At 58.6% G+C, this 14965-nt stretch overlaps 1 protein-coding gene across 1 annotated transcript; it reads right to left on the reverse strand.

The window, feature by feature from the left end:
- Nucleotides 1-9347: 9347 nt before the first annotated feature.
- On the reverse strand, nt 9348-14873 carry LOC135979797 (uncharacterized). Its single transcript, XM_065579997.1, has 8 exons — nt 14718-14873; nt 13525-14036; nt 13026-13129; nt 12548-12668; nt 12167-12246; nt 11639-11744; nt 11334-11429; nt 9348-10830 (listed from the first exon to the last, which is right to left on the reverse strand). Exons 2-8 carry the CDS (start codon nt 13546-13548, stop codon nt 10603-10605), a joined length of 759 nt encoding a protein of 252 aa, XP_065436069.1. The 5' UTR covers nt 13549-14036; nt 14718-14873; the 3' UTR covers nt 9348-10602.
- Nucleotides 14874-14965: the final 92 nt, after the last annotated feature.

Below are 14965 nucleotides of genomic sequence, written 5' to 3' on the forward strand. Positions count from 1 at the left end.
CTGTAGTGTAGACAGGTCCCAACTGTGTCTCGGTTTCCCACCCTGTAAAATGGGGAGAACAAACAAAACCTTGATTAGCTCCATTTGATAGCTGGGGAAACCGAGGCACCCAGCGGTGCAGAGACTCGCTCATGGTCCCAAAGCCAGGAATAGAAAACAGCAGATCTGATAGCCAGGCCTGGGACCTAACCCTGGTTTTCCTGGCCTTGCTGCTCTAAGTTTAGTCACAGCCGCCATGTCTTTTCCCCCGTGTCCCTTAAGCCCATGTCACTGCAGAAGAGAGATTTTCTGGTAGCCAGCTGGCTCTCCTGCATGTGGATGTCGTTCCAAAAGACGTGCTCTGGCTCAGTCCCATGCTATGGTTGGCTGAAGGAACCACTTGGTCACATTCTAGCCCTGAGTTATACAGCAGGGGCGACTAGATGCACATAATGGTCCTTTCTGACCTGAACCTCTATCAATCGCTACATTTTCTGCTGCTAGGAAGAGAACTCTGGACCTATTTTCTCTCATTCACTTTCAGTCGGAATAATTTCAATCCAGGCCAAAGGATTTCCTCTTCCATTGTGTCTTCAGCACCTTTGGGAGCAACCAGTTACTGTTACCCACAGGTTTCCAGTTTCCACCTGTCCCTGGGTGAGATGGCCAGGAAAGGGGTTGGAGCTCAACTGCACCTAGCCCAGGTGATGCAGGTCCCTAGGGTGAAGGGAATAAGTGTGGGGGTCACGTGACAAGACTCAGCCTGTGACTAGGACCCAGGTGTGACGTTATTGATATAATCTGGGACCATATAGATCATTGTTGCAACCGAGGTCCTGTAGTGGCACGCAAATCTTGTATAAAGGGGGTCAAATGGGGTGTCTAAGACAAGATTATGGTTTACTGGTTATGATTATGCTGTCTATATGTGTGTATTACTTTTGTAGTTGAAGTTATGAATATTGGCTCTATACTGTCTGTATTTCAAACTTATGCTATGCTGCTGGGTGACATCCCAGACAAACTGGTGTTAGCTCTGCCGAGCCTGCTTGATGGCCCATTAAGGACCATCAGCTATACAATGGACCCATTGAGAGAAGGCAAATATGCCTTGAGACTCAGCAAAGTATGCAGGAACTTGCCCATGTGACTCCAGACTCCATTTTGCTGTAATTTTCCACAGTAAGAACAAAGAGGTGTTCTTACACCTGGAAAAGACTATATAAGGCTGATGCCTCATCTCCATCTTGTCTGCAATCCTGCTTCATACCTCTGGAGGAACTTTGCTACAAGCTGAAGCTTTGAACAAAGGACTGAGGACCCATCCCAGCGGGGGATGTATTCCAGAGACTTGATTTGAACCTGCAGTTTATTCCATTGCTGCTGCAAGCCTGAACCAAGAACTTTGCCATTACTGTATGTAATTTATTCCATTTAACCAATTCTAACGCTCATCTCTATCTTTTTCCTTTTATGAATAAACCTTTAGATTTTAGATTCTGAAGGATTGGCAACAGCGTGATTTGTGGGTAAGATGTGATTTGTATATTGACCTGGGTTTGGGGCTTGGTCCTTTGGGATCAGGAGAACCTTTTTCTTTTACTGGGGTATTGGTTTTCATAACCATTTGTCCCCATAACGAGTGGCACTGGTGGTAATACTGGGAAACTGGAGTGTCTAAGGAGATTGCTTGTGAGACTTGCGGTTAGCCAGTGGGGTGAGACCGAAGTCCTCTTCGTCTGGCTGGTTTGGTTTGCCTTAGAGGTGGAAAAACCCCCAGCCTTGGGCTGTAACTGCCCTATTTGAGCAATTTGTCCTGAGTTGGCACTCTCAATTGGGTTCCGCCAGAACCGCATTGTCACACCAGGCCTGCTGAGAGATAGAAGGGCAGCCTGTACTCAGCCAGGAGAGAGACCCCAAGGGAAGCAGGCATGGGAGGGTCTTGGAGCGTCCTTTAAAGGTCAGGGACAAGCTGGGAAGGGGCCAGGCTGAGCACTAAGGACAAGGCCCTAGGAGGGAAAGACAGGGCAGTTTAGGAGATGGGGCAGATAGTTCAGTTGGTTTCGGCTCCCAGGACCAGACACCCAGAGGTGAAGGTGATTGTCGGGGCTTCTGTCCTTCTTCCCCAGTGTAGATTTGATAGTGGAGAAGACTGATGCCGTAAGGGGGAAGTGAGTTACCCCAAGGTCACCCAGTGAGTTTATATCACCAATGCATACTCGGAAGGATCCAATAGAAACATGGATTTTCCAGTCTCTTCTTTCTAGGAGTCCCCAGGGCTAAGGTAAAACCCCTGCGGCCCCTCCCCATTCTGCTCACCTCCAAGATGTGCTGGAGTTTGTCTGTGCTGGGGGGTGCTGTCAGCAGGATCGAGAGCTCGTCATCCATGTTCTCTGGGCAGGCCTTGCTCAGAGCCTACCAGCGGAGGGAGACCAGGGGTCAGGAGCCTGCATTAGCACCGGTGTGCCATTGACCAAGAGCTGGCTGAGGTAAGCGCCGCCTGGCCGGAGCTCGCACCCAGAAACCCTGCCCCAGGTCGGAACCCCCTCCCACACCCAAATTCCCTCCCAGACCTCACACCCGGCACCCCAACCCCCTGCCCCAGGTCGGAACCCCCTCCTGTACCCTAATCCCTCCCAGACCCCACACCCCCACCCCAATCCCCTACCCCAGCCCTGAGCCCCCTCCCGCACCCAAACTCCCTCCCAGAGTCCGCACCCCAACCCTCTGTCCCAGCCCGGATCCCCCTCTGGCACCCCAACCCCCTAATCTCCAGCCCAATCCCAGAGCCCGCATCCCCACCGGAGCCCTCACCCCTCCCTGCACTCCAACCCCCAGCTCCAACCCAGTGAAAGTGAGTGAGGGTGTGAGAGCGAACGACTGAGAGAGGTGGGCTGGGCTGGAGTGAGTGAGGGTGGGGCCTTGGGGAAGGGAATGAAAGGGGTTGGGTCAAGGGCGTTTGGTTTTGTGCAAGTAGAAAGTTGGCAACCCTACTTAAGGACCTTTGAAAAGCAGCCTCCTTAGCACCGCTCCTGATACCAGGGGCCAAGGCGCCCCCGGACATGAGAACCACAATAGGCCAGAGCAAAACGCTGCGTTAGAAATCGGAGCTCAGGCTGCCAAGCGAACGATAGCTGACAGACAGGAGATGCAGGAATTAAGGTTGTGCCTTCAGCCAGCAACTGGTGTTCATCCGTTTGCACCACACACACACACCTGTAGGCAGGGCCACTATTTCCTTGTCTGTCTGCCTGTTTAGCGTCTCTCGGTCCTTACTGTGCCCATCACCGTGGTGTCTGAGTGGCAAACCAAGGGTTTGACGTGTGCATATGAAACTGCCTGACTGGAAGGACGTGGTTTGGTGTGGATCAGTGACTGCTGGGGCGATTGGTGACAGAAGGCTCTGAGGGCCTGGCTCATTCCGACCTGGCTCATTCCAATGGCTTCTACAGCTGAGAGCAGCCCAGTCTCCTGCCTGGGTCCGACGCAAACCAGGAAGTACAGGACCACGGTTAATAAGAACAGCTCAAAAGATCATTTTCGCTGACCCAGCCCTGCACAGATTTCCAGCTTAGGTTTGCATTTTCAGCAAAAGTTCTTCTTGATTATTTTCTCCCAACCCCCTTCTGCCTCCATAATAGCCAGCCACCCCGTCAGTCGCATCCTGGGGCGCTCCAGGGACAGCGTGTGTGCGTGTATGTGTACATCTGTACATATGTGTATGTGTACATGTGTGTATGTATGCGTGTACGTGTGTGTGCACATGAGTGTGTGCACATGTGAGTGTGCGTGTGTATGTGTGTACATGTACCCCAGTCAGATGTATACATCTGGATTTCCTTTGAAAGAATTTTCAAATTGAGCTGATCAAGTGCAATGGCAAAGCACCCAATTCCTCTGCCCCCCAACTGCCTTCGCTGCTTTAACGTACAACCTGCTCCGCTGGCACCTCTGACTCCTGAAAGCCCTAACGCTCCCGGGGAGCAGGCCGTGCCCTGCCCTGCCCTGGCTGCCCCGGGTGTTACCTCGGAGGGAATCGTTCCAGATTCCAATGGGTGGCAGGTCCAGGGAAGAGCCTTATCTGGCGGGAGGCTGTACCAGACCCGCCCGACCCAGGCAGGCTCCCAGGTACTCTCTGCTCGGGGCTGATAAGGCTCCTTAGCAGTTTCTCTCCAAACAAATTCCAGTTCAAGACACCTGAGAGCTCCACAGCAGAGCAGCATCCCCAGAACGCAGCAGGGCGGGGGTTAGGGGGAGCAGTCGGTAGCAGCACCTGCCCCTCGTACGGCAGGAGCGAGAAGTGCCAGCCTCTCTGCACAGAGCAGCAGCGTTCAGCATGGGCCAGACGTGCTGCGGTGATGGGTAAGAGCGGGCTCGGAGAGCCAGAGGGTCTGTGGGGAAGCGCTGGGCCCTTCTGCTCTGCACTAGGGCCGGGTGGGCGTGTTCAGCTGGGATTGGAACCCACCAGCACTTGTGGGTGTGAATGTGGGGCTGGAACTCAATGTGGGGCGCTACTGGGGGGAAGGGCAGAGAGACACCTGGGCTGAGACCCCAGCTCCAGAGAGACAGTCACTCCTGCCCAGCCGGGTAAAATTGCCCAGCTGTGTGACAGCCCCCCCATCCCCGAGGGGTTCCCCCCCCCCCGGTATGTCACAGCAGGGTAATGTGCATACTGAACGGCAGGGGTTGCCAGAGACTGGCTGGGAGAGGCCTTTGGGGATGGAGGAAGCAGCACTAAGGTACATGCCAACCTCCCTACAGAGGAGGGGCCGTGCCCCACAGGTGTGGGGCAGGGAGCTGGGACACTGCGTGGTGGGTCATTGTCTGGCCCAGGCCCTTCCCAGCTGGAGGCCGAGGCATTTTCTTCAGGTCTCCTTCCGCTGCAGCTTGGCCACGGGCCCCCATACCCTCTAGCCCAGCCAGGGATCATAAGTGGGGATTGTCACGGCTGGCTCCTCCCTGCCGCCAGCAGCTCTTCACTGCCAGGGAATTCCTGAAATCCTGTGTGCTCCTCCCCCCACACCTCCTGGGGCTGTGAGTGTCCCCGCCCCCCCGGACAGCCCCTCCCCCGAGCTCTGAGTGCCCCTGGCCAGTCCCTCCCCTCAGCGCCCCCCCCCCCACTTCCTGTGGCTCTGAGTGCCCTCAGCCTGTCCCCCTCCCACACCCCGGGGCTGAGTGACCTTGGCCAACCCCCGTCCCTTCAGGAGGAACTCCCAGTACCCACCCAGCCCCCACACCTCAGGGTTCCCCTCCCTGCGGCTCTGTGGCTGTACCAGGGTGGTCCGGCTTCCCCAGGGGGCAATTTAAAGGACCTAGGGCTCCCAGCAGGGGCCGGAGCCCCAGGCCCTTTAAATTGCCACCAGACCCCCACTGCTGGAGCCCTGGGGTAGGGCTGTGGGGCTCTGGGGGCTATTTAAAAAGTCCGGGACTCCCGCTGCCTCTACCGCCCCGGCCCTTTAAATAGCCACTGGAGCCCCGCTGCTTCCCCAGGGCTCCTGCGGCTATTTAAAGGGCCGGGGCGGTAGAAGCAGGGGAGCCCTGGGCCCTTTAAATAGCCCCCAGAGCCCTGGGATAGCGGGGGGCTCGGGGGCTATTTAAAGCTGCCTCTGCTGCACCCCGTCCCCGCACCAGCCCGCACCCCCTGCCCTGCAGGCAGCCAGCCCTGTCGCCAGCCAGCCCTGCACCCCCTGTCCGCAGCCAGCCCCTGCTGCACCCCTGCCCTACCTCCAGCCCCGCCACCCCTGTTCTGCCCGCACCAGCCCTTCCCCCCTGCCCTGCCTGCAGCCAGCCCTGCACCCCCTGCCCACAGCCAGCCTCTGCCGCACCCCCTGCCCTGTCTCCAGGCAACCCCTGCCGCACCCCCCTGCGGCCCTGCCCAAAGCCAGCCAGCCCCACACACCCCTGTCTCCAGCCAGCCCCGCACCCTTTGCCCTGCCTGCAGCCAGACCCTACCTCCAGTGAGCCCCTGCCCTGCCTCCAGCCAGCCCCATGTCCACTGGTGCCCTGCAGTTCCCAGGGCAGTCACCCTGCACACCTGCTTCAATGAGGGGGGCAGGGAGCAGCTGGGACCCACACATGTGCACACCACTAGGGTGACCAGACAGCAAGTGTGAAAAATCGGGACGGGGGTGGGGGATAATAGGATCCTATAAGAAAAAGACCCAAAAATCGGGAGTGTCCCTAGAAAATCAGGACATCTGGTCACCCTAGCACACCCCCAGGGAGTGGCGGGGACCCACAAAAGTGAAACAGAGCTCATTAATAACCGATCAACAGCATATATGATGCAATGTACAGAATATATAATTTTATTTTTTATATAGTTATGGAAAGTAAATAATACATGGAAGAAATTAAAGGCTTTTTTCCCCATTATTTTTTTTGTTAGTCATCCCTGCCGGGGCCCCGCCAAAAATGTTCGAATTGGGCCCCGCCCTTCCTAAAGCCGGCCCTGCTGGAGAGAACAGGAGGATTCAGTCAGCAGGGGCTGCCGATCCGTCCCATTCACCAGGGCTGCCATCCTGCGGCTTCAGCATTAGTGGCTGGGGTGACTTGGGGAAAGGTCTCAACCTCCCCACATCCCACTTCACTGCTGCCAGAATCCCTCCTGACCCCCCGCTACAGTTCCCTCCCTACCCAACCTGGGTGGGGCTGGAGGAGAGGGGTCTGAGAACTTGAGCTGTGGATTGGAGGTGGAACAGCTGTCAGGGGCACTGACGGGGGAAGTGGCAGGAGCTCCCCGTACAAGGAGGGGGGTTGCCACTGGAGGTCACTAGGAAGGACAACAAGACTCCATCCTGGGAATCAGGATGGGGAATCCATCCCTCAGAGGTGGGCAGGGGCTGGGTGGAAATGCTGCTGGTTCCAGGGGCCGTTAATCCCCCCTGATTCCTCGGAGGCGTCTGAGTCTCAGACAGGTTCTCGTTCCCTTGCAGCAGGAGGACGTCACGGCCAATGTGATGCTCCAGCTCCGTATCATGCGGCACATGCGCCAGGTTCCTGAGGCGCTGCAGGGCCTGTGCCTCTGAGGCCACCAGCAACTCCCGCTCCCTGCTGCAGGTACTGCTCTCGCTCTCTGTAAATTGGGAGCTAGTGGAAGGGGAAATGGAGCCCCCTGGCACTCACAGAAAGCTGATTACAGAATGAGCCCGAACTGAGAGGCACCATATCCGCCCCCCTAAAGAGCCAGACTTCAGTGGTGATACAGCCCAGCTGGGGTAGCAACAGGATTGAGAACGAGGTAGGAAGTTCAGAGCAGCAAGGAAAGCCTGGAGGGGAACTTGAGAAGAGAGGTTGGAAAAGTGCAGCAAAGAGAAAGGTGCAGACCTAGCTGTTGGGTCCAGGGCCCTGGGCTGCTATCAATGTCAGGGTGGGACTGGGTTCCCCTACCGGCCCCAGAGGAGGCGGCGTACACGCACCTGGAGAGGGTTCCCAAGCCCAGCAAGGGGGCTACAGGCTGAGCAAGTGCCCCAGCAATGGCAGAAGGACTTTTGTCTGTGGAAAGACCTCTTTGGACTTTTAGTGTGAGGCAAGCTGGGCCGCAGAAGGGTGGACTAAAGGTGGTGACCTGGCCGGAGTTACCAGGCAGAGAAACTGCCGTGGTGCTGGAGCGACCATGGATGGGGGACGCTAGCCCAGCGAGAGGGCTGTGATGCCATGCCTGGCCGCCAGGGGGCACCTAACGATGAGTAGATTCATTTATGATTAGCATAGTTGGCAGGATTGAGTTCCCCCTGTGATCTGTGAGGGAAGTCTTGGTTGCTGAAGGAATCATAGAATATCAGGGTTGGAAGGGACCTCCGGAGGTCATCTAGTCCAACCCCCTGCTAAAAGCAGGACCAATCCCCAGACAATTTTTTGCCCTGATCCCTAAATGGCCCCCTCAAGGATTGAGCTCACAACCCCGCGTGTAGCAGGCCAATGCTCAAACCACTGAGCTATCCCTCCCCCAAGCAGGTGTATTAAGGGACCAAGCTGGTCGCTGGATTTCCCACTTCAGTTCCAGGGACTGGCTAAGCAGCCAAAGCAGATCTAGGGGTTTCTCCAGCAGCTCCTAGAAAACCAACAGACGCAGAAGGAAGTGCAGGTGGAGCTACAGATGCAGCAGCAGCAATACCTGTGAGAGATCCTGCAAAGGGAAATCAACCCAGGATCTGCTATGCCCATGGACAAAAAGAGCAGAGAAGGAGAGCATGCCTGGGCTGTGCTGAGAAGGTTAGCCCAGGGAGAAGGGCATGAGAAAGTGTACAAGCGTGGCCTAATGCCAAGATGGGAGCAAGAGTTCTTTGTTTTGGGGGCAGAGAAGCAGGCCACATCAAAAGACACGGCCTGCTTAGGAAATTGCTGAGTGGCTGAACGAGGGGCCAGGGCCCTAAGAAGTTAGAAAGAAAGGAGAAGGAGAAGGTGTCCTCTGACACAAACCCCCATGAGGCAGGCAAGGTGGAGGTGGCTGGGGTGGCCATGGACCTTGCAGACCCTCCACCAGTATGTCACAGAGCTACTCTCTGTGGATCACCCCGCTCAATGAGTGTTCATTCTAGGAAGCAAGCCGGCTAGACAGTAAAACAGCAGAGGCTGCTCCCAAAGCTACACTCGGTTTCTCAGAAATGAGTAGACTTTATGGGCAGAAGAGACCGTTAGAGCATCTAATCTGACCCCCTGCATATCACAGGCCTTTCTGCACCATATGGGGCAGAGGAAAGGACCCTGCTCCACAGAGAGGGGAGAGGGTTTCTGTGAGTGCCAGGGGGCTCCATTTCCCCTTCCACTAGCTCCCCATTTACAGAGAGCCAGAGCAGTACCTGCAGCAGAGAGCGGGAGTTGCTGGTGGCCTCAGAGGCACAGGCCCTGCAGCGCCTCGGGCACCTGGCGCAAGTGCCGCATGATACGGAGCTGGCGCATCACATTGGCCGTGTCGTCCTCCTGCTGCAAGGGAACGAGAACCTGTCTGAGACTCAGACGCCTCCGAGGAATCAGGGGGGATTAACGGCCCCTGGAACCAGCAGCATTTCCACCCAGCCCCTGCCCACCTCTGAGGGATGGATTCCCCCTCCTGATTCCCAGGATGGAGTCTTGTTGTCCTTCCTAGTGACCTCCAGTGGCAACCCCCCTCCAGTGTACGGGGAGCTCCTGCCACTTCCCCCTCAGTGCCCCTGACAGCTGTTCCACCTCCAATCCACAGCTCAAGTTCTCAGACCCCACTCCTCCAGCCCCACCCAGGTTGGGTAGGGAGGGGACTGTAGCGGGAGGATCAGGAGGGATTCTGGCAGCAGTGAAGTGGGATGTGGGGAGGTTGAGACCTTTCCCCAAGTCACCCCAGCCACTAATGCTGAAGCCGCAGGATGGCAGCCCTGGTGAATGGGACGGATCGGCAGCCCCTGCTGACTAGGGTTACCATACGTCCGGTTTTTCCCGGACATGTCCTGCTTTTCGGCAATCAAACGCCTGTCCGGGGGGAATTGCCAAAAAGCCAAACATGTCCGGGAAAATGCCGGCCGGGCACTTCCCCTCCCACGGCTGCTCTGATCTGCTCTGCTCCTCCCCTCTCAGACTTTAAGAGCCGAGCTGCCCGAGCCAGCGCTACCGGCTTCGGGCAGCCCCCCCTGCCTCCGGACCCCCAGCCGCCAGCCAGGCACTTCCCTTCCCGGGCTCCAGCTGCGCTGGGGAAGCGCCAGTCGGGGGCGCAGAGTCTGGGGGCTGCCCGGCAAACCGTGAAGCCGGTAGCGCTGGGGCAGCCCTTTCCCCATGCCTGGGAGTGGGAGGGAGGAGGGGGCTGAGTTAGGGCGGGGAAGGGGCGGAGTTGGGGCGGGGCTAGGGGGTGGGGAAATGGGCGGGGTCAGGGCCCGTGGAGGGTCCTCTTTTTTTATTTATTAGACATGGTAACCCTACTGCTGACTGAATCCTCCTGTTCTCTCCAGAATGGGTCCAGCCTTGCCAGCAGCAGGACAAGCGTCCCCTGCCCATGTGCCTCAGCCCTGCCTGGTCAGACGCCATCACCCGTCAGTCCTTGGCCTCCCAGGCTGCCAGTTATGGGAGCAACTCTGGGTGGTGGCTCGGGTGACACAGACACCAGACCACTAGGAATTGGGTGCGGCCCTGTGGGACAGGAGAGTCTCGCAGAGGGCACTTGGGGGACTCTCCTGCCCTTTCCAAGAGCGATAGCACCCTGTCCTAAGAACGTAAGTCTGGGATAAAGCAAAGCTGGTCATTAATTAGCCTGGCTAAAGAGCTGGGTGGAGCTGCTCCGGGGACAAGCTGGCTCGCTCCTGCTCATGGAGGTGAATTCATCTCCCTTCCCAGGAGCACCTGCTCTCCCTTTCATTCCCCACCAGGCTCCTTGTGCCAGGCCAGCGAATGGCCACAGGATGGGAATGAGGCCTGGGCCCCGCCCCAATCTCCTGAGGCTAATGCAGCTGCTCATCTTTTCCCCCATCAGCTGCTGGGTTTCCCCCAGGAGGGAGTAGGTGACAGGGAGAGAGAGACACACACATTTGTCCTTCTGGTTGCAGGGCTTGTGTCCTTCCAATCCCATTGGTGGCTGCACAGTGGGCAGAGTCCTCGCTGCGTGCCTGGCCCAACAGAATTGCAGGGCGTGGTGTGGAACACAGAAAGTGATAGAGAGACTCATCCTCCAGCCGGGGTCAGTCTCGGAGAAATTGGCTGGGGTCCCAGTCTCACTCTTCTAGCGGGTGCCATTTCCCAGCTGGGTTCCTTACCCCTCTGGTGCAGCAGCAGCTGGTAGAGCCGGTAAACCCCCTCCCTGGCCTGCCGGCTGATGTCCTTGGCTGGGTCACTGACGGACAGAGCCAGCTGTGCCATGTGGTGACCCATCCTGGGGAATTCCGCTGAGTTCTAATGGACGGGAGAGGGAGAGGGGACTCCATCAGCATTTTCCTGTTAGCTCCCAGTCCCCCCGGGCCAGGACTCTCCTTCCCCTCAGCCCCTCTGCAGGAGATGCTAGAGGATAGGAGCTAGAGCCAGACCCTTAATTTCCTCTGCCCCCAAGGAAGCCTGGAGCACAGGGCTGTGGACAGGGCCCTCCATGAGGACTTGCTTCCCCAGCTGCTCCAGGATGACAGGGAGGCATGAACCTGGAGCACAGTCAGAGGTCACTTATGTCAAACTCAGGGAGGGTGATGGTGAATCTGAGCAGGGCCGTGCTGCTCTTAACGGCCCTGGCTCTCTCTCGCGGCACCCTGGACATGATCCAGTAGTTAATGTGCTGTGGGGAAAGGAAGCATTGCACTGACTGCCCTGACCAAGGATGCCCACTGGGGGCCCGGCTAGGAGGACAGACTGGAAAATGGATCTAAGAGTGAAGGTAAAATTGCCCCCACCCCTCTCATCGGGCTCACCTCCAAGATGTACTGGAGCCTGTCGGTGTCTGGGGACTCTGCCAGCAGGTTCCCCAGCATGGCGTCCAGGAGGTCTGGCAAGACCCTAGGCAGATCCTGAAAGCAAGGGAGAGCCATGGGTCAGAATTAGGGAAACTGGGGCTAAACTTGCCACAGGATGGGAAGTGGGGTCTCTGGGAAGCACTGGTGAGACCCCCAAACACATATCCTGGCCTCTCTCCTTCACATCCCACTGCAGGCAATTAGCAAGGACTCATGGCAGGATGACAGCTGGCTCTTCAATCCATGACTTTAGCATGATCTACCTGAACTTGGGCGGTGTCCTTCTCCATGCCCAGGGTGAAGACGGCGTGCAGGGCAGCTCGGAGGAGGTGGGTCTCCAGCTCTGGCTCCAGGGCAGGTGTCATGGTGCTGACAAGAGAGAGGAGCCGGTATTAGACTGTGCAGTACGGGGATGGGACTGGCACCAACACGCAGGTGAAACTGCAGGGAAATAGGCACAGGCTGGGAAGAAGGGAAACTGAGGCACCGAGCCAGGGAATGACAAGGCCAAGGTTTCTCAGACAGACAGTGGCAGGGCAGGAATAGCCCCTGTTCCCTGCACCCTGCTGCCCCTCCTGTATCTGATCCTGGGTGTGAGCCTCTCCCCAAAGCCGTTGCAATGTTACTGGAGTGAAAAGAACAGCCCAGCCAGGAGAGAGTGAACCTTCCCCGCACCTCTGCCAGAGGAGCCACCCTTGGGCGGTGACCTGGGAGTGGGAGGGGCAGTGACTCCCAGCCCTGGGCCTGAGCAGCACTGGGGTTAGGGGAACCGGGCCGGCGGGTCTCGGTACCTGAGGTTGCCCACAGCAATCAGGGAGTTGGCGAGGACGGCGCCGGGTGGAGAGTTATCAGGCAGCTCCTCAATGAGCTCCTGTGAGACCCAAAGGAGCGTGTGAGATTCGGGCCTCACTGACACTTCCCAGTGAGGAGATTACACAGCCAGGGCCCCACACAACCAGCAGGATCCCCCCACCTGCCCCCCACTCCTCCGATTCCTGCCCAATAGTGACCACTCTCCGAATTTCTCCCGTCTCTTCTCCCCAGTCTTCAGCCCCAGCAATCCCTGCCCTCAGCTGCCCCTCCAGCACCAGCCATCCCCCATCCATTGGCCTGGGGAGACCCCTGCCCCTCCCATGTCTCTGTCCTCCCTCTGGGCGCCGTGTCTCGCTCACCACAATCCTCTCCGCCACAGCCGCCTTGCAGCAGTGCGGCTCCAGTGTGTCCTGCCCTCTCTGCTGTGCAGCGAGCCGCGGGGTGGATGGCGTGCAGGAACACGAGCTGCTGGGCCTCCTCCTGCACCCACCAGGAGTGGGGTTAGGGGAGAGAGAGCCAGTTAGCCAGAGACCTCCCTGCCCCCAAACAGTAGCTGCAGGACTCAGGCCTGAATGGGGGATAGTGGGGACCCGCCCATTGTCCAAATCACCCACCACTCCACCACAAGCAGGGTCAGGAACTGGGACAGTGCCTGTGGGGGGAGGAGACCCGGCTAGTGTGTGACAGACACCCCCACCTCTGGGGTCCCAGATCATGGAGGAGAAAGGTCCCCATTAGGGCTGGTGGATCATCAGGGACAAGACCCTCTGCAGGGGGTCAGGTGCTGGGAAGGGGCAGGACAGTCTCGGTTCCAGCACAGCTGGGGAACGTTTGTACCTTTTCTCCGTCTTGGAGCTGCTCTCGGCTGTTATTGAGAGCAGCCTCCTCTGTGGCCACGTCCACCCATTCCTCCTCCTCGTCCCCTGAGTCCCTGGCGGTCCCTGCACCAGGGAGAGAAGGGGACAGGGTGACGCCTGCTGCCACTCGGGGGAAGGACAGGGGCACGCTGGGGCAATGTGTCCCCTTCCCACCTCCGGGACCCAGGGCAGATCGGGCCCCACACTCCCCCGTCTCAGTGATGCCTTCAGCCCCCAACTCCTGCAGGAGCCCATAGCAAAGAGACCCCCCCACGCTGTCCTGGACTCCCTGGGAGGTGCCTCCCCCCAACTGGAGCACCGAGGACCAAAGTGGCAGCATCTAGTGTCAGTGGGGTTCATGTGGCTCAGGCCAGACCCCTGGGCTGGGGATCCGCCCCCATAGCACTGATCGAGGGCCTGGGCCCAGGGTGTTCACAGCCCCGCCCTCACCTCTCCCTGAGCCCAGCCTGACTCCTCACCTGGAACAAAGCTGCGGCGCCCATCGGCCTCGCTGCTGCCCGAGTCCCAGGCACTGCTGCTGTCCCATGGGAAGCGGGCCGAGCTGCTGGTGGTGGGACAGGGATCCTCCACCTCCTGCCCTGGGGAGGCTGGAAGGTCCTCAGTGACCGGGCCGGGCGATGCCTCCTGCTGGGAATCAGGGCTGGGCTCCTGGGGCCGCTGCAGCCCACACAACATGTCCCAGAGTCACTCTGCCCGGCTCCCCTCCTGCGCTGGGTCCTGCCTGCCCAGCCGCAGCCTGGCCCAGCTCCATTTCGACCTGGCCTCTCCCACCTCGGCGCCTGCGCTGGGAGCGGGTTTTCTCCGCCAGAAGACTGGGCACTTCCACCTCCTGGCCTGGCCGGGAGCTCCTTCCCCGCCAGTGGGGACGGAGGGGCCGCTCTGCTCCCGGGGAAGATGGCAGCTGCTTCCCTCAGGCTCTGGGGCCACCTGCAGAGCCTTCTTCCTGAACATCCTCAGGAGCCTGGCCACCCTGGAACCGAGCGGGGAGCGGGCGTGAGTCTGGGGTCAAGGCAGCCTCTCACTAACCAGCCTGTTTGGTCCCTCCCCATCCCTGCCCCAGCCAGAGCAGCTCCTCCTCCCCCCACAGGGGTGCATGTAATGCAATCTACACGCACTGGCAGGAGTTCATTGCATGATCTGCTCCCAGCGTTCCCCCTCGTCACCTCTGGGGCTGCAATGCCCGGGGAGTCTCCTCCTTTTCCATCACTGGGCTCAGTCACTTTGGACAAGCAGCTCCCTCCTGCCGTCCCAGGCCACACTCCCCCCCAGGCTAGAGAAGGAACAGAACCCAGGAGTCTGGACTTCTCCTGGGAAACCATTCCCCAGGTCAAAGTCCCGAGGCAGAGCAAGGCCAGGACCCCCGCCTTTCCCATTGATTTCCTTGCTCAGCAGCTCACAGGGTCTGGCCCAGCTCAGAGACGCTCAGCCTGGGGAACGGTCTCCCACAAGGGAAGCGTTGGGAGCCCCATTGCTGGGACCTTTCCAAACACACTGGAGACGGCTCTGGAGAAGCCCCTCCCCGGTCTGAGAGCGAGGGGCTCCTGGGGGTGGTTTGCAAATCCAATCTCCTTTGGGAGAGATTCTTTCCCCCTCTTTCTGCCTCTCCCCAGACAGACAGGGGACGCCAACGGGGAACCCTAATGCCACTCACTTGCTCTGCTGACGGAGCGATGGATGGAGGATGTTCAGTATCGTCCCTCGCCCTCCTCCTCACTCCCCAAAGCCAAGGCAGGCTGGAGAGGGTGGTGGTGACCTAAGGAGTTATCCTGCCCAGCCAGGAGGCAGGGTGATAGCACTGGGCGATCGACTGGCTGTGAAAACAAGAGTCTATCTTATTACCAAGGGACAGAGAAACTCAGCCAGCAGCAGGGGGTGCAGAACACTGGCCTAATGCGGGGG

Source organism: Chrysemys picta, unplaced genomic scaffold, assembly GCF_011386835.1.
Source record: "Chrysemys picta bellii isolate R12L10 unplaced genomic scaffold, ASM1138683v2 scaf1223, whole genome shotgun sequence".
NCBI classification, from domain to species: domain Eukaryota; kingdom Metazoa; phylum Chordata; order Testudines; family Emydidae; genus Chrysemys; species Chrysemys picta.

What these genes read in the sequence shown, in the direction of transcription:
- LOC135979797 (XM_065579997.1), bottom strand. Translation starts at nt 13,548, where the DNA reads ATGGGCGCCGCAGCTTTGTTCCAG. An exon ending in GCGCCGCAGCTTTGTTCCAG is followed by an intron (nt 13,130 to 13,524) that starts GTGAGGAGTCAG and finishes TCCCTGGTGCAG; the next exon opens with GGACCGCCAGGGACTCAGGG. An exon ending in ATTGCTGTGGGCAACCTCAG is followed by an intron (nt 11,745 to 12,166) that starts GTACCGAGACCC and finishes CTCTCTTGTCAG; the next exon opens with CACCATGACACCTGCCCTGG.